The 20,550-nt window shown below is 39.1% G+C and overlaps 1 protein-coding gene across 4 annotated transcripts in view; it reads left to right on the forward strand.

Annotated features, from left to right (window-relative positions):
• ankrd6b (ankyrin repeat domain 6b) overlaps positions 1-20,550 on the forward strand; it is a 99,423-nt gene that overhangs the window by 77,903 nt on the left and 970 nt on the right. For 2 of the 4 annotated variants that reach the window (XM_040124791.1, XM_040124792.1), the window contains exons 9-15: positions 3,446-3,523; positions 7,333-7,437; positions 9,250-9,363; positions 9,502-9,672; positions 11,526-11,678; positions 17,081-17,194; positions 18,763-19,063. In XM_040124791.1, the coding sequence (XP_039980725.1) occupies positions 3,446-3,523; positions 7,333-7,437; positions 9,250-9,363; positions 9,502-9,672; positions 11,526-11,678; positions 17,081-17,194; positions 18,763-19,063 (1,036 nt within the window). The remainder of the gene's footprint in view (positions 1-3,445; positions 3,524-7,332; positions 7,438-9,249; positions 9,364-9,501; positions 9,673-11,525; positions 11,679-17,080; positions 17,195-18,762; positions 19,064-20,550) is intronic. The other 2 variants (XM_040124794.1, XM_040124793.1) reach the window with 2 other exon arrangements.

Genomic DNA, 20,550 nt, shown 5'->3' on the forward strand with positions numbered 1-20,550 from the left:
TCCCTTCGGAACTCAGCAATGTATGCCCTAAAGGGGGCCTGCTGGGCCTGCAGTTAGAGGGCTATGCACATACTCATAGAACTGGAGGTATGTCCAGTAACAACTGTTTATATTTCGTTTGTGCTCCATCCTCTAACGGGTTTCGCTATGGGTTAACACCGTAGTCAAAGGCTTCTAAAGATTGAAGTACTCCCAGCTGGACCCCAGTCGTAACTCCTAAAGGCCAGCAACTGACTGGGCAAGAGAAAAAAAAACAAAAAACAAAAAACAAACCTATTCCCACAGCTCAGGCACCACCCACCTAAGAGTCCCGAAGACATAACCAACTCTCAGGGAGAAGCTGAGAGGACACTGCGCATCCTCCTCGCTCACAAAAAGGTCAGGCAACAGGCTGGCCAAACCGTTGCCAGATCAGTGTGGCCGCATCTGGCAACATGCTCAACTTGCCCTGGAGGGGGCCCCCCCTGGACATCCTGTCTTGTACCACACTGAGGGCCCCTGACACATAACAAGCAGAAATGGCGATCTGCCCATGTCATAATTTCTGCAGCTAACCTGTGCAGGCTAGGGGACCTTTCTCCCCCCTGCCTGTCTGTCTGGATAATCTACCTCTGTGGTGTTGTCTGACCTCACCATTATTAGCCTATGATTCAGTTGTTGGGCAAAGTTATGTAACACCATCTGAACCGCTCTCAGCTCTCGTAGGTTAATATGGCAGATTGGTTTTGACCAATCTGCCTATCGTGGCTTGGTCACCCATCCCACCTCAGCCAGTCTGGGATGCATCAGTGAACACCTGAACATAATGTGGCACGCATCCTAGGCTTACTCCCTTGTAGAGATGGCTAGGTGAGTTCCAAAAGGCTATATCGCTCAGATCCTGGGTGGGCACACGCAGTCTGTGGAGCTTGTTGCAGAATGGATGCAGTTTGAGGTGCACAAACCACCATTGGAGGTTTTTAATGTGGAGCAATCCCAGGCGCACAACTGGGCCCAAGCCGCTGATAACATCCCCAGCAGTGAGATGAGCCTCCCTGCAATTACTGTCGTAGCAGCTTTAGTTAAAACACAGTCATGCTTTCCTCTGATAGGCACACATTAATTGTCCAAGCATCCAGGTGTAGTCTCAGATACTGCACCTGCTGACCCGGTTGCAGAGCACTCTTTCCAAAATTTCCTAAATGTCATCCAGTTGCCCGTTTGGATGTATTCCAGCAACTGTCTGATAGTCGGCATGCGAAAACGACACTGTGCAATGTATCTGTTCAGTGCGTGTAGGTTGAATATGGGCCTCATGTCACCCAATTTCTTAAGAACAAGGAAATATGGGGAGAAAAAAACCCACCAGGCCTACGACAGAGGGACCGTCATAATTGCTCCTTACCACAAGAGTGAGGCTATTTCCTCCTCCAACACTGCTCTCTCTGCGGCACCACGGAGAACAGTGTGCATAACGCCATTTAAATGTGTTGGCAGATGACAGAACTGTAATATGCAACCCTTCCCCTTCCAGCCAGGGACGAAAAGGGCCGCAGAGACAATACCGCCATCACCAACTTGTCAATTTTGCCACCTTGTGAGAGGCTCATAGAGTCGTGCAACTACGCATGCTCTGAGCAAGCGCAGCGAAGCTCAACCACACATGCCCCTGCGTTGCGTCATCTCGGACATCACCGGTAAACACATAAGCAGCCCCACAGTCAGAGCAATGACCATCTATGGGTTTAAGGGAGAAAAACAGCTCACTTTTGTGGCTGAAATTGTGTTATTAAAGACTCAGCACTCTGGAAGTAATTCACTGACGGGTTGAAGATTACAGTACATTCAGAAAGTATGCAGACCCCTTCACTTTTTTCACATTTTTTTTATGTTGCAGCCTTATGTTAAAATAAAATAAAAAAAAAAAACTTTTTTTTCTCTCATCAGTCTACAGTCAATACCCCATAATGACAAAGCAAAAATAGAATCTTAGAAATTTTTGCAAATTTATTAAAAAAGAAAAACTGAAATATACTGACACAAGTATTCAGACCCTTTGTTATGACACTTGAAATGTAGTTCAGGTGCCTCACATTTCTCTGCATCATCTTTGAGATGTTTGTACACCTTCTTTGGAGTCCACCTGTGTTAAAATCCATTGATTGGACATGCATATCAGAGCAAAAACCAAGCCATGAGGTCAAAGGAACTGCCTGCAGAGCTCAGAGACAGGATTGTGTCAATCTGAGAAGGCTACAGAAAACTTCTGCTGCATTGAAGGTTCCCAAGAGCACAGTGACCCCTAGGAAGTGACTCTTCCTAGACCTGGCCAACTGGGCAAAGTGAGCATTGGGGAAGAAGAGCCTTGGTAAGGGAGGTGATCAAGAACCTGATAGTCACTCTGGCTCCAGAGATCTTGTGTGGAGATGGGAGAAACTTCCGGACGGATGGCAAAGATCTGTCTCAGGGTGCCGTGGTGGAGCCTTGAAAGGCTTCAATATTGAAGCCTGTTAGAGGGCAGAACATGTACAAAATACAACATGAAAGTTTAATTTACATGATTGGGTCTCAAACCAGCAGCATTAGCTCCTTCGCTGACAGCAACACGGTTCAGAACACCAAGACTCTTCCTACTCACTTTGTATTGGTTGTAGTCCAGTGTAACCAATGGAAATGCGTTTAGATGGATCCCTATTAGTTGATTGGCTTACATTATATTCGAAGCCATGTGATTGGTTGAGCATCTGTGAGCTCCCACCCGGACTGGTCTGCTCTTTCAGGGCTGTCTTTTTTTTCCCCCAGTTTCAAATTGTTATTCCCTGCAAAACTGAAAGGATATATTTGAATCTCTGAACAGTGTTGAATCTCAAAAAAAAGGGAGTTGATGCTCTGAGAAGAGTGTGTTGAATGTCCACAAAGTAAGTTCCAAAACTTTGAAGACACAGATTTGTAACACTGAAAAGAGTGAAGCAATTATTTTTCAACATTCAAATACTATTTTCAAATTTTTGAATCCTATTTTTCAGTTTCAAAACAATAGTTTATAGTTTCAAATTTACTTAAAATCATATTTTAGTGTAATGGAATGTGGTCCCAGATTCTCTTCATACACTATGCCACATTACACATTGGGAGAAGCAATAGGTAGCTGCTTGAAATTATTTAAAATTATTTGAATTGGCAGGAATCCTCTAATTCGATGTTGGTAAACTGTACACATCACACACGTTTATTAACCTGGCTGCTGTGATCGCTGTGAACCAGAAGATGTTGCTTTGTCACTATCTGCCAGTTAAATTTCCCTTGGGTATCCACGGGCAAAGTGGTCATAACATAATAAAGACAGGTCACACAAGTTTATTTACTGAAGTCTTGCCTGTTGCAGTTTTACTATAAGTTGATAACGGTAATTCCTGTAAATTGTTTTTTTTTTCTGTTTTGACTGTGTATCTGTGTGTTTCTACAGGCAGGTGAAACAGCTTTGGACCAGGCCAGAGAACATAACAATCCAGATGTGGCTCTGCTCCTAACCAAAGCTCCTCAGGTGAAACCAGTAACTCCCAGTCTTCAGCAGGCAGCTGTAAACGAAACTCGTACTTAAAAAAACAGTTTTTTGTGATCGAACTCTGTGAAATGGCAGCACTCATTAATGCTTATCGCCTTTGCTGTTCTCAAAGTATAAATGATAAAGGATACATTGTGTTAAAAGTGTTGACCACCTCAATTTCCTGGGCTCATCACTCATTACATCAGAAAAGGGTTGCCTCTGCTGTTTGAATCTGTTTCATGACACCAGAAGATACCATAGGATTGACTATATACAGACTGTCAGTAACACTCAGATAAAGATAAGAAATTAAAGGAACGATAATCTGACAATTTCTTTCTCCTTCTCTCTTTGGCAGTAAAAAAGATCTTTTATAGAATACAACCCAACACAGCCCTGATAAGAAATGCTATACACAGACTGAGGAATAGAGACTACTCTTTAAATATCAATAAATTTACTTAATTATATTTTTACTAAATTGCCAAATACAATATCCATTTAGAAATATTGGCACTGAGAATGTAGAAGAAAACAAGCCAGAAATAGCAATGGTAATGCTTAACATAAGACAGTTACAGGGCGTGTACTGATTTCCAGTGAACAAACACAAGACAATTGAGCTTTTGATTTATCCATATATTTAATTAGCAAAATTTTGCAAGATGTCTGTTGTGTCCAATTAGTGTACAGGCTAAAAAGTTTTGTAGAGTTAAGGTGGAATTGCAGAGCTGGGTCATAATTGTAATATGAACATGTAAGAAAACATTATTTAGTGCGGCTTAAGCTAATGATGGCTTCTTTCTATATGGCAGTATAACAACTGTAGTAGTTGCTGTAAAATTGTTAAAGCTGCAAATCTTCTTTTGCTGCTAGGTGAAGTTTGATTTCTAGAGTCTACAACAACAAGGACCCTCATCTTTGGACCTGTCTTAGACACAAACCATATGTATTTTTACATCACTTATGAACACTTTGGTGTTAACAATTCTACTTTGTTATAAAAAATACAAGTAGGCTTTTACTGCAGATAACTTAGCAAAAATCCTTGGCAGTCGATGACTGCCTTAAGTCTGGAATCCAGGCAAATCACCAAATGCTGAGTTTCCTCCCTTGACATGCTTTGCCAGGCCTTAACTGCAGCTGCCTTCAGTTGCTGCTTGTTTTTTGGGTCATTCTGCCAGCGGTTTTGTCCTCAGTAAGTGAAAAGCATGCTCATTTAGATTGAGGTCAGGTGATTGACTTTGCCATTTAAGAATATTCCATGTCTTTGCCTTGAGAAGCTCTTGGGTTGTTTTTTCATTATTTTTTTGGGTAATTTTCCATCTGTACTTTGATCAGTTTTGTAACATTTGGCTGAATCTAAACAGACAGTAGAACCCAACACATTTAAGAATTCATCCTGCTACTTCTATCAGCAGTCACATCATCAATACACACAAGTCACCCATTTCCATTGGCAGCCAAACATGCCCATGCCACAGGCGCTACCATTTTTGACAGATGATTTGGTATGCTTTGGATCATGAGCAGTTCCACAGCTGGAACTGGGCAGCCTTTTACATGTTTTCTGGCAAAATGTAATCTGGTTTCTTTGTTCTTGAGTGTTACCAGTAGTTTGCCACTTGTGGTAAACCCTTTGTATTTACTTTTGTTAAGGTGTCTCTTGATTGTAGACTTTGACAATGATACGCCTACCTCCTTGAGAGTATTCTGAACATATCTAGATGTTGTGAAGGGGTTTTTCTTCACCATCTACTTTAGTTATCTTCCGTGTTCTTCCAGGCCTTTTATAGTGGCTGAGCTCGCCAGTGCATTCCTTCTTCTTGAGAATGTACCCAACAATTGATTTGGCCACTTCTAAAGTTTCTGCTCTGATGGGTTAGATTTGTTTTTTCAGCCTAATGATGGCCTCCTTCATTTGCATCGACACCTCTTTGGACTGCATACTGAGAATTCACATGAACAGCTACCAAATGCAAATTCAACACTCAGAGTCCACTCCAGACCTTTCATCTGCTTTTTCTTGAGATAACGAGGGAACAGGCTATACCTCTCCATGAAACTGATTGTCAGTCAGTCGACCAATTTCTTTTGAGCCTCTGAAAATGAAGGACTATGTATAAAAATGCCTATAATTCCTAAACGGTTAATGCAATATTTTTGTTAAACCCCTTGATTTAAAGGTGAAAGTCTACACTTCAATCACATTTTTATGGCTTTGTTTCAAATCCATTGGCGTAGTGTACAGAGGCAAAATTACAAAAATTGTGACACTGTTCAAATATTTATGTACCTAAATGTACAAAATAAAATAACTACTTATTATTTATTATCACAATTATGATCTTTATGACCAATATTCTCTTTATTGGTTAATTTTATTATCATTATTGTCTAATTACTATTATTATAATACAATATATGACCCAATATTGTGCCACAGCTCTATACAATGATATAGGTTTTAGGTCAGGTGTCTGAGACAATCCCATCAATGGAGGAGGAGATCTGGTTGTGGGTCTGCCTGATCCAATTCATCCTGTAAGGAACTCCAAAACCTTGATTGGTGATATTTGCTCTTTGCAGATCTATGAACTTTTCAGTTTTGTAGTTGTAGCATAATTTAATGTTGTTTTGTGCCTCTTCTCATCCCATCGTTTAACCTTACATTGTCTTTTTCTACTTACTTTTAGGCACTGGCACTCACTGGGAAATCCATGAGTGCTAGGGGCTGTCCAATTCCACAGTTCATTAAGTCCACTAAGGGCCTCAAATGGACTTTATGCAAGCTGAGAGAGTCCGCTTGGAGTGCAGTCTTTGTTCGGAAAACTACTTGTAATCCTTAGCAATATAGTTGCGACAATAGTATGTACCATATTTAATACAAAACATTTAAGACATTTGCTATTTTCATTTTTGTTGTAGTAAGGTAGTAGCGAGGCTGTATATTGAATTTATAGAATATGAATAGGCCAGATAATTTGGATTTGTTATAATCTGCAAAACTACAGGCAAAGGTTGGTTTTTGTCTGTCTATGGTGTGAGGGTCACCATTTGTTTTTTACTGCACATTCTGACCTCATCTGTTATAGCTGATATTTGATGTAGCAGACCTGCAAATATCATGCCTGGGTTGCCAATATCAATACCATTAAGAACTGTTCTGAAAAATACTTTGAAATGTGTTATAAGGTCAGAAATTTCAATAAATCTCCATGGAAACACATAAGATGTTTAAGTCCTGTCTCGTAGTGCATTTCATTCCCTCACATTCCAGCACTCTTGAGGATTTGACATCATGACAGTGAAGACTTCACGGTACACATGACAGTGACAATATAACACTATACAAAAGTCAACAAGGGCTCAGTCCACAAGTCCGGAGGGTGCACAATTGGATTCAGCCTAAGTGTCCCAGTAAACCATGTCAGTGAGCCAGCATGCACAATACCAGGCCCACGGTACCAGGAGGTAGCTCACCTAAATGGAATGTAGTTGTTATTGATGCTATCAATTACACCTGTGTCCTGTTTTGAAAGGCCAACATGTCTGCCATGGAAAAGGTCTATACACAACAGTTTTAAAAGTATGTGGACATCAAATCTAGATTGAAATCTGTATCAACAATCTTTACCTTTTAGAAATCCAGTAAAAACTGAACAATGAACCATAGTTATTTTTGACCCGTGGTGTGTATATAAAAATGAATTTTTACCTTCAGGGATTAATAATCTGCTTTCTTTATTCACTAATCATGCATTAGGATTCCAGTTATTACAATCATCTCATCTGTGTGTGTTCAGGTGCAGAGCTTTGTGCGTGGCAGGAGTGTGAGGAAAAGGAGAGACAAGCTGAAAGCAGAGGGCAGAGCTCAGTCGGTGCCCAGAGATGAGATGCTACCCTATAAGGTACTGAACCATTGTGTCAGAGTAATTGTATATTATTGTATTCATAATTTAAATAGCAGAAATGGTGGAAAAGAAAGGAAAAGGCAAATAGGGCAGAGGGAGTTGAGGAGAATATATTTAGAAACTATCCAATTTCCAGTGGGGACGAAACAGAGAGCAGGTTTGAGTGCTGCTTCAACCGCAATCCAAACTTTTTTTTTAGCAGAACCAGCTTATTGCCTAACTTCACTGAACTGAATGCATCCTGATTTAACAGAAAATATTCCTTTATATTCTTACTGTCAAGATCCCTTTGCCATATTAATTTCAAGCTTTCATATATTCTAGTTTGAGTATTTGAGATTTTTTTAATAATACTGATACAGAGTGTGATCAACCTCCTCAACTTTTAACACTTTATCAGTTTCTACCGTTCTTCAGTTAAATTTAATTGTTCAGTTCATTGTCAGTTCCTCAGATGACATAAATAATCTATAGAGAGGTCGCTGATAACGAGTATCCATTTTGCCGACCATTTTTTTCAATAGAAAGGACATTTTCCCTATACAGATTGAAGGGTTATTGTATATGGAAGTGTAACTCTGTTTATACTGTGATATTTCCAAAAATTTTGTGTGCCCATGCCCATTGGGAAATTTGTGAAATTGGGTTTTTTATTGTTTTTTTTTCTTCTTGATAACAGTTCCATAACAATAGATGCATTTACAAATATGCTTTCCACCTTTACCCAGCCATGGGTCAAATCATAATCTACCCAGTGCTTTACTAATTTATCCATTGAAGATGGTATGCCATATAATTCAATGTTTGGGAGAGCCAGTTCACCATTATCTCTTGAGGCGAACAGTTTCTGACCCTATCGGGGCTTTGAACCCCGCACACTATCCTTCCTGCATAACCACAGCCAGTAGCTCAATTTATCAGCCTCCTCTGCCATATCTTTGATGGCCCTCTGTAGGTTTGGTCTGAGAGTCGTCTGTGTGACCTTCAGAGGGAAAACTAGCTGCTTGCCCTGTTCAACCTGCATTTCCCATGCCTTTCCCGGCGTAAGCAGAGATGTTGTCTTTCATGCTGCTGGCTTCTGTTGGTTCTCCCCCATGGCTTGTTAAAGGGAAAAAGCAGTTGGTGGTCATGTGATGAGTTGTTTGCCCCCACCCTCCACGTCTCCAACACCTCTGCCAGCTTCCTCAGCACTGAAGCGCCCTTGCTCAAGTGCAACCCCAAGAGGATGTACCGGAGGCCTGTGCTGCTGTTACTGTACAAAAGGCACTTGTCCTCACTCCCAAACCACTGGGAGAGGTTTCAGGGACATGGGAGGGTGTCATATGCACCCTTATTAAGAAGCTGAGCCATGCTCGTGGAGTTCGCCATGTATCTGCCCAGCTGATGCCTCTGCTTGTGGTGGCCTCCCATCGTGTCCATGTCCCTTGCTGGCATTGGGACATCGCCTTGATGAGGTAGCGCTCTTGCTCTGCCACGACCATGGTCTTCCTTTGCTCCCTTGTGGCTTTGGAAGAGAAATGCTCAGGTTGCCAGGACCTCTTCGTGCTGTGGCCTGTGGATGGCTTTGTCCACCTCTGCATGTGCCCTCCACTGCGCCTGGTGCGGACATCTGCCTTTGCGCACCATATCAGCTGGTCTCTGGACTCCCTTAGCTCCAGTACAAGGCAGGTTTTCTGTTCCAAGTCTGATGGATTTTCAGAGGCAGTTGCAGTTATGTGTGTGAATGTGTGTGTGTGTGTGTGTGTGTGTGTGTGTGTGTGTGTGTGTGTGTGTGTGTATAAATATATATATTCTTCCTGTTTGCTGCAGGACAATACATATGCTGCAGATGACACGCAGAGCAGTGACCGAGCTGCCCACAGACACACTGAGGTGACTGAGTCAGACACCAGGAGGGGAAAGGACAGGAAGCAGAAAGAAAAGGTAGGTCCCTGCATTTAAGGTTTGAGAAACTGAACATTGCTGCTCAGAACATATGGACAGGGAACAATGTTCTGTTATTGTTACTGTTGATGTAAGAGTTTGAGTAATTACTAATCTCAGGTACTGTTGCTATTGCAGCCATTTTTATCTGACCCCCTCCGACGCAGAGAGACCAGACACAGCGAAGCCTTTCACAAGAGGAAAAGTAAACTGCTAGGAGCCTGCCCTCATGCATCCGTCCCTCCACACAACTTTAAAGCCTATCAGCTTTACACACTGTATCGTGGCAAGGATGGCAAGATCATGCAGGTACTGTAAGTGCACACACACCCCCTTGTTGAATCAGAGTAATGACTATTATTCATGTAGTTGCTCAATTATATGTTCTGTAAATTCATTCTTCATGTCCAGTCCTTATATGGATGAGGATCATTGATCACTGAACAGCTGCATTAGAGAATTTAAGGTGGATATTTACTGAGCCAATTACTAAAGGACAACAGAACTTTGCATTATCATATGATGCTAGATGCTAAATAAGACCTGGACTGGTTTGTGTAACCGTCATTACTGACTCTTAATCATTTTACAATATTAATCCCTCTAAAATTATTAAATTATTAATGAATAATAATATAATATAATATAATATAATACTTGATTGTATCCAAAGTTATGTACTATAGGCTTCAGTATATTGAAGCATGCAAGAAGAAAGCAGATATTTCCGCCATTGTTTTGTTGACAATATCCGATATGCTATTTGGCACATTAATGATAAAATTTTTAAGATAAGGATAAAGTTAAAGAAGAACAGATTAACAATTTGAAGTGAGAACTATTTTTAGTGGTCCTTTGAAATGTGTACGTTAACCACATCCATCTTAATTGTTTATGTTTTGACATCCATGTTTAATTGTTTCCTGAAACAGAACTCATGGGTCAACCTAAAAATGAAACTTTTCCTAAAAAATGTTTACTGGTAAGTTTATATAATTAGAACAGGGGTTCCAAAAGTTTTTTTTCTTTCAAGCCCCATTTTGCAGATAAAGATATTTTTATCCCCATATTTACCAAAGATGCTGTTGTGCCACTGCATTACTCTTCCTGCTACAAGGAAGGCTAAACATGAGTGAATACAGTGATCCTGAAAAACTGCAATGTTGTCACCTCAAACAAAATGATCAGTGAATGAATTAAGAGTTGTTTTGGTATTAGTTAAACTTTTTAACTCACTTGACAAGGTTTTTGCTGGAAAGGATAAAAAAAACATTTAACAACCCTAGAACAACCCTAGCACACATATAATTGGCTTCCTGAATCATAACACACTAGACTGCACCTCCTTCTGAATGAACCATTAAAAGTCAAGAAGAATACGAATTCAAACAGAAGGTCTCTGAGGGAAACAATAAGGTGAAATTGTGTGGAATAATATCAGACTGTTATTTCATTATTGGCCTTGTAATGTTGTTGCTCAGAACAGAGAGCTCTTCTTAACTGACTCTATCTCCCTCTCTCACTAACATACTCTCTCCCTCACTGTGTGCCTGATAAGATACTCCTAAATAGTACACATTCCCTTTCAGACATTAATCATAGACACAGTTTAATCTGCTGCATTTGTCAGTTAGCAGTATTAAATCTGTTTCAGCAGGTATTTGTATTAGTTTCCATTTCCTCCTATAGGAGTTGGCGATATTGATAAAATCTACTATCACAGTAGTCATAATTTACAGTATATAACAATATATTGTGTTATAGTTCCTTTTTGTGGACAGTCAACTGAAGAATACATAAAAAAACCAACAGAAATGTCATATCAATTTACTTTATGACACTGATGTCTTGCAAGCCATGCAAATATAAAATTACCAAGAGAACTGCTCATTGTTGTTGCAGCACTGCCCACAATAGTCTAATATAACCAGAGATATAAAAGGTAATGTTAGCTCAATATAACATTGGTATAAATTGTCATATCCCCCAATCCTACCCATATTTTGCGGTCCAACAAGAAAACATTGTAAAATACATAGTGCATTAGCCCAAATACGCAGTTTTTAGCATTGCCTTTTTTCTGTCATTTTCTGCCACAAACCCTCAGTGGGGCCCCGCAGTAAATATGGAAAAACACTCTTTCACTGCTGACTGTGTTGCAGGCTCCTCTGAATGGCTGCCGCTGTGAACCTCTCATCAGTAAACTGGAGAACCAGCTGGAGGCCACTAAGGAGGAGATAAAGACTGAGATCCACACTGTCCAAGACTTGATGAACAGCAAGATAGGCCAGCTGGACCGCAAGAACCAACACCAGGTAACATACACATGCTAACACACCCGGCTCATTTTACCTGCTCCACAGAAGAAATGAGCCATTTGGTCTGAATCATGCCTTCCCTCATAATGAACTGCAGTTTGTCCTTCTTAAAAAGTTTACATCATTTGCAGAAACTTTCTTCTTTTTTAACTCTTCATCCTTATTTTTGTATGTTCACATGATACATAGAAGTGTCTGTACACATATCTTTGCTGTTAAATGACTGTTTAGACCCCCTCGCTTTGCCTCCAAAGATTCTTCATAACCCCACAGAATATGGTGGTAATGAGAAGAATAAAAAAGCGTCCCCTCAACATCGTCAATGTTCTGTTTACAAAGAGCAGGTTACATTCTGATAATGTGAAAGAATTCAAATATAGTGATGCCTATTTGGACTATGAGTAAAGACATTTTATTAACTGTTTTATCCTAAGAAATGATTCCTATCTGTGCTAACATTTAGGAGAACTCCAGATGTGTTATAACCTGTCAAGAGCAAGAGAGATTGCATTCAGGCAGATATATTCTATAGAGGAGAGATTTTCTGGGAATGCTTGATGAGAATTACATAATTGAATAATATAGTTTCGACAAAAGTTTAATATTTTTATGTTCGACTGAGTCTGAAGCAATCAGTCCATCGACAAGGTTCTCATCGCCTTACTCTAATATGCAATGACCTATTAGGGCCATTTTAGGTAAAAAGAGAAAAAAAAATTACAAAACCGGGGGGAACATTTTGAGATTAAAGTTGTAAATTTACTAGAAAATAACTAGAATATTCTCTGAGATTATTAAATTATAGCTAAATTTGAGAGGAAAATTTTCTTAGATTAAAGTCACAAAATTTACGAGAAAAATAGTGCAGGTTTTTTGTCAAGGAACCACATCTCTTCAGTTTGCAAGGCTGGCTCAACCTCATCACACCACAGATGTCGACGGTTACGGTTTCTTATGCCTGCAATGGATGACCTAATGAAATTACACTTTGCTTTAGGATTTAGCAATAAGGAAATACTCGTGATTTTTAGTCCAGAATCACCATATAACCATAGGCATATGGACTTTGAAGAGACACTATTTTTCTGAGTTTTTAGGAGCGTCTTGGATCATTTCTGAGTTTTTTCTCGTTAATTTGTGACTTTATAATTAATGTTTTTTTTCTCATAAATTAACAACTTTAATCTCGAATATTCTTAGTTTTTTCTCTGAGTAGAAATAGAGAAATAGAGAAATAGAATAGAAAAAAAGTGCAGTGCAGTTCCTAGGACTGATTCTAAGATTTCTAATGGATACAAGCCCTAAACATACTTAGAGTAAACCTCTTAATCTTACCAGCATATGTTTAAGAGTTACATAGAGTTCAGCTAGCAACTACAAAAGCCTTCTTATTGTGGCTATGTGTTGCTGAACAGAAACAACACAGCTGTTACACTGCATGGGTCAGGGGTTTTATTCCCTGTGTAGTTACTGGGTGGAACATTTCCCCCTGGAGCCAACCTATGCATAATACATTCTACCACAATACTGTAAGATGCTTCAGATAAAAGCATCTATCAGATTGTACTATCAGATTGTACGCAGTTGTTCATGCATGTACTCTGAGCATGACTGCTGCTTGAGAAAATACAATAGTGAATCTAGGCAGGAATGCATAATCAGTGAGATCAGAACATCAGAAGAAGGTATGTAGAACCATAGTTAAACAAATGAGAGGAACACTGGAAATTAAACAATTCTTAGACTGAGGAAAGGCAAAACATCAGATGTTTATTCTTAACCTGACTGACAGCACTGTGTGCTGGAAGGACACTGTCATATACATGCAACAAAATACACATACATTTGGGTTACAAATGAGAGGAACAATGAACATGCAAGGTGTTTATTTGCCATATGAGCCTCCAGAACAGCTTCGGTGCTCCTTGTCAGAAATTCTCCAAGTGTGTGGAACTCTACTGTTAGGGATGAATGGCATTCTTCCCAAAGATATTCCCTCATTTGATGTTTTGCTGATAGTGGTGGACAGCATGGTCTTACAAATCCAAAGTCCAAAAGGTATTCAGGTGGTGATGTAGTGACTGTGAAGACTAAAGCATATGAATTACATCAGTGGTTCCCAACCTTATTTGTCTGACATACCCCAAAAATCTTATCAGATTGATCTTGAGTACCCATTGACACAACCAGTCATGTTCCTAATACACTCACCAAGCACTTTGTTAGGAATGCCTGTACACCTACTTAATCATGCAATCATCTAATCAGCCAATCACACGGCAGCAGTTAAATGCATAAGATCAAGCAGAATACGGGTCAGGAGCTTCAGTTAATGTTCACATCAAACATCAGAATGAGGAAAAGTTCTCATTTCAGTGATTTTGACCGTGGCATGGTCTAAGTATTTCTGAAACTACTGATCTCCTGGGATTTTCACGCACCAAAGTCTGTAGAGTTTACTCAGAATGGTGTGAAAAACAAAAAACATCCACTGAGCAGCAGTTGTATGGACAGAAACGCCTTGTTGATGAGAGAAGCCAGAGGAGAATGGCCAGACTGGTTTGAGCTGACTAACCACAGCAACGGAAATCTGAGGCTGCGGTTGGCACAGGCTCACCAAAACTGGACAGTTGAAGACTGGAAAAACGTAGCCTGGTCTAATCATGATCGTGATCACAAACATGAATCTATGGATCCAACCTGCCTTGTGTCAACAGTCTAGGCTGGTGGTGGTGGTGTAATAGTGTGGGGAATTTTTTCTTGACACACCTTAGGCCCTTAATAACAATCAATCATCATTTGAATGCTACAGCCTATCTGAATATTCAGAGCCACAATTTACCTTTCCTCAAATTGCTACTTCCAGCATGACAGTGCACCAGGTGACAAAGCAAAAGTCTTCTCAAACTGGTTTCATGAACATGAAAGTGAGTTAAGTGTTCTTCAGTGGCATCCCTAGTCACAAGATCTGAATCTAATAGAACAATGCAGCTGCCAGATCTGTAGAAATTATGTGATGCATTAATTTCAAAATGGACCAGAATCTCAAAGGAGTGTTGCCAACATCTTGTGGAGTCCATGCAATGAAGAATTGAGACTGTTTTGAGAGCAAATGGAGGGCCTACCCAGTATTAGTATGGTATTCCTAATAAAGTGCTTGGTGTGTGTATGTTCTAATGAGTCGAATGTAAACTGAACGTTATTTAACGATAATTATATCAAAGAAGAAACAGTTGGAATGTTTTTTTTTTCATACAACTAAATTGTTAATGCCTATATTTTGCTTTGGTCAACTTTGTATTTACTACTACTTTGATAAATGGTTGGAAATGGTTGAAATATTCAGCTTCTGCCACTCCATTAATTTTTGACAACTGTTTCAACTGTTTATCCACTACTTTTAGCCAGCAGTAACTATTTCAAGTACTTATCCATTGCTTTTAGCAATTTTAAAAGTGTTTATCGTATAGCTGTTTCATAATGGTTTGTTTATTCAATTTTAGATAACAACTGTCTATCCATTACCTTTTTACTTACTGTTTCAACTGTTTATTGATAGCTAACCTAACTATTTAGGTTTATGTTTAGCTATTTCAACTGTATATCCATAACTTCTAGCTACTGTCAACCATTTATTCATTACATTTAACTATTTAACTATTTTAATATGGCAATTTCTTTATTATTTACGAGTTTTCACATACTATCAATGGTAACGTGGTATTACTATGACCCATTGCTGTGGCACTCCTAATTGTGATCAGGTGCATCCTGTTTTCTTTAATTATGCTTGAAATGTGTCTAGAATTGACTGGAGTCCACCTGTGGTAAATAGAATTGACCGGCCTTAGAAAGACACACGCCTGTGTACATAAGGTACAACAATTTACACTGAATGTCAGCACAAAAACCAAGCCATGAAGTCCAAGGAACTCTCTGTAGATCTCTGCAATAAAGTTGTGGCGAGGCAAAGATCAGGGCAAAGGTATAAAACAATTTCTAAAGGTCTGAGTGTTCTCAGGAACATAGTCGCTTCAGCAACTGTGAAATGGTAGAAGTTTGGAACAAACAGGACTCTTCCTAAAGTTGGCATTTCAGCCAAACTGAGAAACCAGGCAAGAGAGGTGCTTGGTAAGGGAGATGACCAAGAACCTGACAATAACTCCTAACAGAGCTTCAGAAGTCCTCTGCAGAGATGGGAAAATCTGCTGGAAGGATGACCATCTCACTAGCACTCCATAAATCAGGCCTTTATGGCAGAGTGGCTACATGGAAACCACTTTGAGTAAAAGGCATATGACAGCCCGCTTGAAGTTGAAAGGATTCTGAGAGCATGATGAAGAAGATACTCTGGTCTGATGAGACAAAAATTGAACTCTTTGGGCAGAAGTCCAAGCACTATGTCTGACAAACACCAGGAACTGCTAATCACCTGGATAAGACCATCCCTGTGTTGAAGCATAGTGGTGGCAGCATCATGGAATGGGGGTCTTCTCAGCGGCAGGGACAGGGAGATTGTTCAGAATTGAGGGAAGAATGAATGCAGCCAAATATAAAAAGGTCCTTGAAGAAAACCTGCTCAAGAATGCAGACGACAGTTCACCTTTCAGCACAAAAATGACCTGAAACATACAGCCAAGACAACACTGGAGTGCCTTCAGGACAGATCTCTGACTGTCCTTGAGCGGCCAACCAAAGCCCAGGCTTATAAACCCCATAGAACATCTGTGGAGAGACCTGAAGATGGTAGTTAATAGACACTTCACATCCAATCTGACAAAGCTTAAGAGGATATGCTAGGAAGAATTGGATAAACTGCCAGTTTGGGTGTGCTGGGCTTGTAGAGACTAACCAAAGAAGACTTGAAGCTGTAATGGCTTCAAATTTATGGTCTGAATATATTTGTAAATGAGAGATTTCAGGTTATTTTTTTAATGCTTGTAGAGACTTACCCAAGAAAATTTTAAGCTGTAATTATTGCCAGAGGGGCTTCTACAAAGTACTGAAGGTCAGAATACTTTTGTAAATGACAGATTTCAGTTTTTGATTTTTAATAAATTTGCAACCTTTCTAAAAACGTTTTCACTTTGTTATTACGGGTTATTGAGTGTAAGTCAATGGGGAAATGGCAATTTTATTTATTTAAAATTAAATCTACAACACAATAAAATGTGTAAAAAGTAAAGGGGTCTGAAGACTGTATATATAAATACTACTTTTATACCTTCATCTATTTATTAATGAACAAGAGAATAAAGTACCTGCTCTAGAATGTGTAATACAGTGTGTATGCAGAATTATTAAAAATATACAATTAAACAAGAGGGCATGTAACAGTAAATAAGTCAAACAACCATGAAATTTTTTAGATGTTTATAATAAATGTTTTTTGACCTCAGATTTGGGCTCTTGATAAGATAACAGTGGAGAGAGTGTCAGCAGAGAGGAGCGAGTGTCTGCAGAGGATCAAGCAGTGTGCCCTGCAGGAGCGACTCGAAGCAGAGAAGAGACAGGTAAAATTAGCAACAGTGTCACCTTTGTCCCAGCTGGAATGCACACTCAGCTGGAGTCAACAAGTTGTCACTTACTGCGTGATCATATTGGTCAATGACTTTGTAAACCGTAGTTATTATGCCCTGCTGCCGAAAAATATGAACATCCACAGTTTTTGAACAAGTGCTATAGAGTGCTATGGAAATTGCACTTGACATATTGAAAAGGTAACTATTTTGTCTGGGGTGTACAAAATATCTGTTACCACAGTGTTTCTACATAAAATACAAGTAAATTAAAAATAGGGTGTGCCAAATTACTTTATGTAAATTTCAATTTTGATTAGAAGATAAGAAAAACTCATAAAAGATCTTAATGGAAGTTTAGTGAGTTTTATGGTCAAAGATCGATTTACTAGAAACTTTTCTCACACTTTTGACTTGTCAAAGAAGGAAAAACACAGATGAAATTAGTAACATCAATGATGACTGCACTACATTTATTTTTACCAGGGCCATAATACTGTGTATGTTGGCTTACTGTCATGGTTTACTGACAAACCTAAATGGGACAGAACCATCGTTAAGGTTATCAATTATTTTATTTCGCTACTTAAAAGATGCATTTATTAGTTTGGTTTTGGTAGTGCAACAAGCTTAGTCAACAACATTCCCATTATAAAACTAATATTGCAAACTTGTTTGGAATTGGGATTAAGAATGGGAATGCCATCCTCCTAAAAAGCTAGATGGCTACAAGGTTTTGATGAGATCAACGCAGCTGTACGGATTATTGTAAGTTGAAAAAGTAACAACTCTTAAATCAACATATTTCTTTGATCATTGTGAAAAATTCATACTGCAACTTCCATGTTCACTGAATATGTGGTCAGCAGGACAAATATGTCACTCACTATTGACTAGTTAGGTCAAAACATAACCATTAATTAAGTTACCTTTATTATGACAAAGGTGACACTGTTCATTTATTAATCAATAAATTAATGCATAAAGCTGCATTAGGGATAAAAGAACAAACTGAGAACACAACTTTGACATATGATCACCTTATAAATTTCCTATGGTTAATATGTAAGCCTATGGTTGGATGTAAGCATACAGTAGACTTAAAGCAATATATAAAGCAATTTATATTCATTTTGAGGCATACTTGAGCCCACCTAATGGCTGAAAGTCCAGTGTTCATTCTCCTTTTAATATTTGGCTATTTAGCATATAAACGCTCCACTATCTTCACCAGCTAGTCTCTAACTTTGCCTGTCTGCTGTTTGGTGCTGGGCAGGTAATGTATGGTGGGTTTATCAGAGCTTTTTCGCTGTAAACAGCTGCCTGAAGCTGCTGGAAACCAGATTAAAGCACTGGCAAGACTGAACCAAAACATTAGTTCAATGTGCAACCCCCTTTAACGTTTCATTTTTCTGTTGTTAAAAAATGTCATTAGTGCAGCTTCAGATTTTAAAGGTACAACAAATGTGACATGAACTAAATAATATTACTTGAATGTTCCTGCAATAAATGTGACATACAGTAATATCATCTCTTCTGTGTGGCTGTATCTACCCTTTAAGCAGGCATCGCTGGTCAGGGATCTGAAGAGCTGGTGTCTGTCCAAACTGCAGAGCATGGAGGTCCGCTTCACAGGAGACCCCAGCAGCACTAAGCTGCAGCGCTCCTCCTCTATGGCTGAGGGCCTAAATGAAGCCGATGGAGCTGGCCTCACTGTGCCGCCTGCTGGACATGGGGGCAGCTCCCATTGCTCAGAGCTCCACAACAATCCTACACCCCTGGACTCTAGCCTTAGGGATCCCAGTGTGGCAGAGGGTGGTTCAGCCAACCACTACCTTGTTGGTCATATGGAGAGCTCTCCAGGTAAGGCCTTAACAAACAGCTCACCCACCCAGATCTGTAAATGTAAACATTCTCATTATACACCGATGGAAATACTGAGTCCTAAATCTTTACATTGGCCTAACTGTTTCCTGTAAATTAGACTGGAAGTCAGTGCTAAAATCATAATTCCTCCAGTACTTTGTGAAATAAAACAAAGAGCCGGGATTAGCCTGGATTCATTCATTCCTCACCTGGTGATCGTTAGTAAAATAATAGTTAGATGTAGATATTTTCTTAAGCTGACAAAGAATTGCCTTATTCTTTGTTATGAAATGTCACAGTTATTACCATGAACTCATTTGTTTACTGTAAATTGTTCACCTATTAAACTTTAACCATTGCTGTACATTGTTGTATATAAGATACAGTATTAGGACTCAGTTTATTACTGGAAATCATTCACTGTCATTTAAACATTGTCAAAATATATTACGGCCCATGCTCAGGTGATCAATGAAGTATCCAAAATGTGTGCCTGTTTGGTGGAAACAATGACCCGCTGTCACTTAATTTCAGCCAAGAGGTTATGCTATCGTATGTTATGCCTTAAAAAAGTACCTTAGATGTGAGTTTGTTCTTTATTAACATCATAACTACTGAACCCACAACACATTAATTAATTTTTACTGGTCTTGCACAGACTAATGTATAAAATAAAAAACAAAAATAAAAATACCATGCTTTCTAAAAACCTTTGCTATATCACCAAATTTCACATGCCATTGGAAAGAAGCATAATATCACCAGTTATAGGGTCATTTATCATCTATTTGAAATAGGTCTACAATGATTATAAAAAGATGAAAAATGACACACTGCTGCGTACTTTTTATTCTTAAAACAAATGGAATTTATTAAAACTAAAGTCAAATTTAAACAACAGGGTGTGGATGTAAGCACTGTCAGAAATGCAAGCACTGCATGGATGTGTGTTGTTGAGGTGTTGAAGTTGCAAACCAAAAGACGATGTAAGGTGGTTGTCAACTATAGCTACCAGTTAACGCCACACAGAAATCCCCACTACATACCCAAATCTTGGTACTATATTCCAATCACTGTGACCGCTGGCAACAGCGCCCCAACCTGGAATTCTAAAAAGACACAGGGATCCAGTTCTAAAGCTCCTCGCACTGTCATCAGTCTTCATTCATATGAAATGTGTATTGAGGTACACAAAGAAATTGTCGTGAAAAAAAAAAAAACCTTCTCATTTTCGGCAGGTAATTGTTGACCAACACCTACAAAGAATTTATAAAATGGCTCTGTGTGTGTGTGTGTCTCTCTGTTTAACTAATAAGTAAAATAACCAAAATAACATAAAACTCATCATTTAGGAAACTTCTTTGCAATTTTTCAGAAATTACTAAGCAAATATGTCAGTTTAAAAAGACAAATTCTTGTTTTGACAAGAAATTTCTTGTTTGGGCCTTATTATAGACTGTTCTGCGTTAAATTTTTGCCTGTGA

This window comes from Xiphias gladius, chromosome 4, assembly GCF_016859285.1.
Source record: "Xiphias gladius isolate SHS-SW01 ecotype Sanya breed wild chromosome 4, ASM1685928v1, whole genome shotgun sequence".
In the NCBI taxonomy this organism is placed as follows: Eukaryota; Metazoa; Chordata; class Actinopteri; order Istiophoriformes; family Xiphiidae; genus Xiphias; species Xiphias gladius.